At 41.2% G+C, this 5,883-nt stretch overlaps 1 protein-coding gene across 1 annotated transcript; it reads right to left on the bottom strand.

The window, feature by feature from the left end:
* Nucleotides 1-1,312: 1,312 nt before the first annotated feature.
* Nucleotides 1,313-2,315, bottom strand: kiss1 (KiSS-1 metastasis suppressor). The gene is made up of 2 exons (XM_065021197.1): nt 2,185-2,315; nt 1,313-1,915 (listed from the first exon to the last, which is right to left on the bottom strand). Exons 1-2 carry the CDS (start codon nt 2,273-2,275, stop codon nt 1,659-1,661), a joined length of 348 nt encoding a protein of 115 aa, XP_064877269.1. The 5' UTR covers nt 2,276-2,315; the 3' UTR covers nt 1,313-1,658.
* Nucleotides 2,316-5,883: the final 3,568 nt, after the last annotated feature.

Raw genomic sequence — 5,883 nt, 5'->3', positions numbered from 1 at the left:
TGGTACATAATAAATGCAGTCTCCCAGTCATAAGCATTGCCATGAGTCATATTTGTTGGGGTGGTCCTGGAGAATCCTACCTGGTATTTGCCTCCACCTTGGTTGGATTCGGCTGGTTTTAGTGAAAGACAACAAGAAAATCATATGTTGATTTATGAGTGGATGTAATGGATAAGATAGCTGCTCAGATATACCTAACAGATAACGCCCTGTACGTTACAGACATCTAGCTATTGTTCCCCAAAAGGGACGAAGAGCATTAAGAAAGTTAGGGAAGAGTCCTAGTTTATGCATGCCATGTAGCTTTTATCCAAAGTGACTTAAAGTCATGCGTGCATCCATTTTTTGTATGGGTGGCCCCAGCGGGAATTAAACCCATTATTGCGCCAGAGGACCACATCTATCTTGAGATGCAGCCATTGTGTTTAACTTAAACTTCTGTGTATGTCATGCATTACAGGATGTCAACTTCATTTACTCAAAAAGATTTCAAGTGAAAATGAGAGTTTATGTAAGTAAATTATTGAAATTATATTCTGCTGAACTCCCGAATCACCTGTTGAAATTGTAGAATTGTCACTTTGTATATTTTTTTTATTAATTCTAATTTGCATGCAAATGTCCGAATGAGGATACCAGATCTGGTATAATTCACACAGGACCCGTTTTGTGATCTGCCTTTTTCTACACTGTCATTCATTTTCTTGTACTGTATATAAATTTCAGTGAACAGAACAGTAGCTTTAAACCATGCTAGCTTGGGCTAGCCACTCGACAAAATCTATGGGCTTTTAACAATGTTGTCTGCCTTTTAGTCAATAAAACTAAATGTTTTCATGTCTGGTTAACTACTAATTCAGTTTATGAATTTATTTAGTTACATTAGTACCCCCCCCCCATGCATTGTGGTCTGTTCTGTTGAACCTTACCTTCCAACCTGGTAAGCAGAAGCATCCCGATAAGAAAACTGGAGATTATCTTCATGTTCATGTACAGTATTAAAGTCCTACTACTCTAGGCCCAAGGTCTCTGACCCAGTAAAGGTGCAGTTGTCTCTGAGTGTCTACATGCTTTGGCTACTTCATTCTATCCACTCTACATCGTCAGCACTTAGTTCATCTTATGCTTGAGCAGTTTATAGACCAATAGATCAGACAAATAAGCCAAACCCCCAGTGAAAATGTGTTGACCACAACCACTCTGTAGAGAGGAAACCATGTTGATGTTGAACTGATAACACATGAGGTGGAGTTGCTTGAAAGTATTGCTGAAGATAAATTACATTTCAGTCTGCTGGATTACAGTGCCCATTTATTGAATGGTGTCATCTTTTTGATTTCCAGTTGCATTCATAAAACTATCACAGATATCAGAACGGAAATATGTTGCAAAACATAGGGTTCACACACACACACACACATATGGGTAACACATGAGAGTGGCTGTTGTAAACAAGAAATTGTAAATTCATTATAAAGTCATTTCATCAATAGCTGTCATGAATCGTCATAGATGATATAGCAATATTTCAAGTGTAGGCCTTGTAATTTTGTCTGCTTTTTACACATTAATATATCTACCTACATCATATTGTCAGGCACTGTTCAAAATATAATCAAATACATAACTGAGAGACGCAGAGCCCATCCTAATAACTATCATTTCCCGTAACGTAGGCCGAAGGAGTTATGGTTGTATGAGGACCTCCATGCTCGATTCTGACGAATCCTGTTTTGTGGGTGGGGCTTCGCTGGGTACCACCACCACCACACCCTTCTGGGTAGTTCCACCTCTAGCAGTGGTTTGTCTACGTCATTGGGTAGAAGAGCAGGAAGTTTGTCAGGGGGTGGGCCCTCTGTTGATGCAAGGGATAAATCTCTCAAGACTTTTAGTATTGCATTGTCTGGACTCTCCCCTGTGGAAACAAAGTTTATATTGCATTGTAGATCCCAATATGAGCCTTAACAGTCACCACAGCAAAAACAACACATGTCTCAGTCACCCTTTATATCTCTGTTATAATACTGTCATGTCATAGTCTAAATGATGATTTTAGGACTAACACTCGTGTGAAGCATGACCTTCATGCTTTCTATCTCATCTCATTTGATCTAAACCACTGATCATTTGTCCACATACATACTGTATTTACAGACACTATTTAATTTACTTGAGTGACTGTACCTTGGGTATAGTGGGAGTATCTGAGACTGCTAGTGGGGAAAGTCTCTGTTAGTGAAGCGATTAACATCAGAACCACGGTGAACTGCAGCATAGTTGGTGATGTTAACCTAGAACCCACCGCTTGGCTTAATATCTGTAAGGAGAAACACAGGAGAGATGTATTTTTTTAATTTATTTTTTATTTCACCTTTATTTAACCAGGTAGGGTAGTTGAGAACAAGTTCTCATTTACAACTGTGACCTGGCCAAGATAAAGCATAGCAGTGTGAACAGACAACAACACAGAGTTACACATGGAGTAAACATTAAACAAGTCAATAACACAGTAGAAAAAAAGGAAAAAAAGAGTCTATATACATTGTGTGCAAAAGGCATGAGGAGGTAGGCGAATAATTACAATTTTGCAGATTAACACTGGAGTGATAAATGATCAGATGGTCATGTACAGGTAGAGATACTGGTGGGCAAAAGAGCAGAAAAGTAAATAAATAAAAACAGTATGGGGATGAGGTAGGTAAATTGGGTGGGCTATTTACCGATGGACTATGTACAGCTGCAGCAATCGGTTAGCTGCTCAGATAGCAGATGTTTAAAGTTGGTGAGGGAGATACAATTCTCAATTCATTCCAGTCACAGGCAGCAGAGAACTGGAAGGAAAGGTGGCCAAATGAGGTGTTGGCTTTAGGGATGATCAGTGAGATACACCTGCTGGAGCGCGTGCTACGGGTGGGTGTTGCCATCGTGACCAGTGAACTGAAATAAGGCGGAGCTTTACCTAACACGGACTTGTAGATGACCTGTGGGTCTGGCGACGAATATGTAGCGAGGGCCAGCCGACTAGAGCATACAGGTCGCAGTGGTGGGTTGTATAAGGTGCTTTAGTAACAAAACGGATGGCACTGTGATAAACTGCATCCAGTTTGCTGAGTAGAGTATTGGAAGCTATTTTGTAGATGACATCGCCGAAGTCGAGGATCGGTAGGATAGTCAGTTTTACTAGGGTAAGTTTGGCGGCGTGAGTGAAGGAGGCTTTGTTGCGGAATAGAAAGCCGACTCTAGATTTGATTTTAGATTGGAGATGTTTGATATGAGTCTGGAAGGAGAGTTTACAGTCTAGCCAGACACCTAGGTACATATAGATGACCACATATTCTAGGTCGGAACCATCCAGGGTGGTGATGCTAGTCGGGCGTGCGGGTGCAGGCAGCGAACGGTTGAAAAGCATGCATTTGGTTTTACTAGCATTTAAGAGCAGTTGGAGGCCACGGAAGGAGTGTTGTATGGCATTGATGCTCGTTTGGAGGTTAGATAGCACAGTGTCCAAGGAAGGGCCAGAAGTATACAGAATGCTGTCATCTGCGTAGAGGTGGATCAGGGAACATCATTGACATCATTGATATATACAGAGAAAAGAGTCGACCCGAGAATTGAACCCTGTGGCACCCCCATAGAGACTGCCAGAGGACCGGACAACATGCCCTCCGATTTGACACACATGCCCTCCGATTTGACACACTGAACTGAACTGAAATGGCAGTTGATGTATTGGGGAGATGTGTAAAAGGCAGTTGATGTATTGGGGACATGTGTAAAAGGCAGTTGATGTATTGGGGATGTGTGTAAAAGGCAGTTGATCTATTGGGGAGATGTGTAAAAGGCATTTGATGTATTGGGGAGATGTGTAAAAGGCATTTGATTTATTGGGGACATGTGTAAAAGGCAGTTGATGTATTGGGGATGTGTTTAAAAGGCAGTTGATCTATTGGGGAGATGTGTAAAAGGCATTTGATGTATTGGGGAGATGTGTACAAGGCAGTTGATGTATTGGGATGTGTGTAAAAGGCAGTTGATGTATTGGGGAGATGTGTACAAGGCAGTTGATGTATTGGGGATGTGTGTAAAAGGTAGTTGATGTATGTAAAAAGCTGTTTGAGGTATTGTGGATGTGTGTAAATGGCATTTTGAAGTATTGTGGATGTGTGTAAAAGGCAGTTGATGTATTGTGGATGTGTGTAAAAGGCAGTTGATGTATTGGGGATGTGTTTAAAAGGCAGTTGATGTATTGGGGAGATGTGTACAAGGCAGTTGATGTATTGGGGATGTGTGTAAAAGGTAGTTGATGTATTGGGGAGATGTGTACAAGGCAGTTGATGTATTGGGGATGTGTGTAAAAGGCAGTTTAATGTATTGGGGATGTGTGTAAAAAGCTGTTTGAGGTATTGTGGATGTGTGTAAAAGGCATTTTGAAGTATTGTGGATGTGTGTAAAGGCAGTTGATGTATTCGGGAGGTGTGTAAAAGGCAGTTTGAAGTATTGGGGAGGTGTGTAAAAGGCAGTTTGAAGTATTGGGGAGGTGTGTAAAAGGCATTTTGAAGTATTGTGGATGTGTGTAAAGGCAGTTGATGTATTCGGGAGGTGTGTAAAAGGCAGTTTGAAGTATTGTGGATGTGTGTAAAAGGCAGTTTGATGTGTCAGGGATGTGTGTGGTTGCTGGGCAACTTGCCAATGTGACCTCAGTGTTAACTCATGACACCTGCTCTGTGGAGATGAAAGCAACTCACCCTGCAGAGCACACAGGAGGAACACAGGGGAAAGGTTGGGGTATTGACCTCCCACAGCTGACTGAATACTCCCAGAGCTGCTCATACTCTTCTCAACGAAGACAGAAACTCACTCTTTCAGACACACACATAGATTATTGTGCATGCACGCACAGACGCGCACACACACAAAACAGAATCTCCTCCTACTCCTATCCCCCCCCCACACACACACACTCTCAAAAACTCAACAGTTGACTTCAAACAGGAGCATCAAAGGTCTGTGACATCATTACCAACCACTACTTCCTCAGTTATCTCTGGCTGACGGGATGCGCTTGATATTCAAGTATCCTGTTTACTCACTGCTAGAGTCCCATTTCTTCCCAAACACCACATTGTAACGATGAGAAGTAAACATTTCCAAGTCTTTCATATTCAAGGAGCTTTCCAGGGAGCCCTGAATCACTTTTTATTGGCTAATTATTTTTCTTGACTTGCTTACTTTGGACAGTTAAGCGGAAGGGAAACATTAGCTACAAATGTTTTTAAAGGTGTTCATATACCAATAAATCCTGAATCATAAAAAATGATCTAAAAAAAAATCCAGTTTGGACCAACAGAACATTTTCAGTAACCAGTTGAATGTATCTATTCCACACAGTACTCATAAATTCAAATTAGACATGTAGCTCAATTGGTAGAGTATGATGCTTGCAATGCCAAGATAGTGGGTTTGATTCCTGGGAACACATATATATGTAAAAAAAAAAAAAGTATGCACGCATGACTGAAAGTCACTTTGGATAAAAGTGTCTGTTAAAATACATAAAAAATAGAATAGCCGAAAAATAATATTATCTTCAGAAACCTCCAGATTGTGGTTTTAATGGAGGGGAACCTTGACTCAAGCCTTGACTCTTCTGGCTCGTTAAACACTAAAGAGGCCTGTAACCTAGTAGTTTATCTGCTTTCCATGCTCCGCTAAAGTCAAAGACACGGATCCTGCAGTGCAGATCTCAGTTAACAAAGGGATACTGATCACTGCCTGCCTCAGCTGTGGATCTGGTTAACCTGGCACTCCTGGTGCATTACAGTACACCACACTAACCACAACCTTTACTACGTTCCTGAAAACCTTGACAAGGCATATGTACAG

The sequence above is a fragment of the Oncorhynchus nerka genome, linkage group LG2, assembly GCF_034236695.1.
Source record: "Oncorhynchus nerka isolate Pitt River linkage group LG2, Oner_Uvic_2.0, whole genome shotgun sequence".
In the NCBI taxonomy this organism is placed as follows: Eukaryota; Metazoa; Chordata; class Actinopteri; order Salmoniformes; family Salmonidae; genus Oncorhynchus; species Oncorhynchus nerka.
Note: the sequence above shows the minus strand (reverse complement) of the source record. Positions and strands in the feature narration are given on the sequence as shown.

Coding starts and splice junctions, on each gene's coding strand:
- kiss1 (XM_065021197.1), bottom strand. CDS start 2,275: ATGCTGCAGTTCACCGTGGTTCTGATGTTAATCGCTTCACTAACAGAG. Junction 1,916..2,184: donor ATACTCCCACTATACCCAAG/GTACAGTCACTC, acceptor TTGTTTCCACAG/GGGAGAGTCCAGACAATGCA.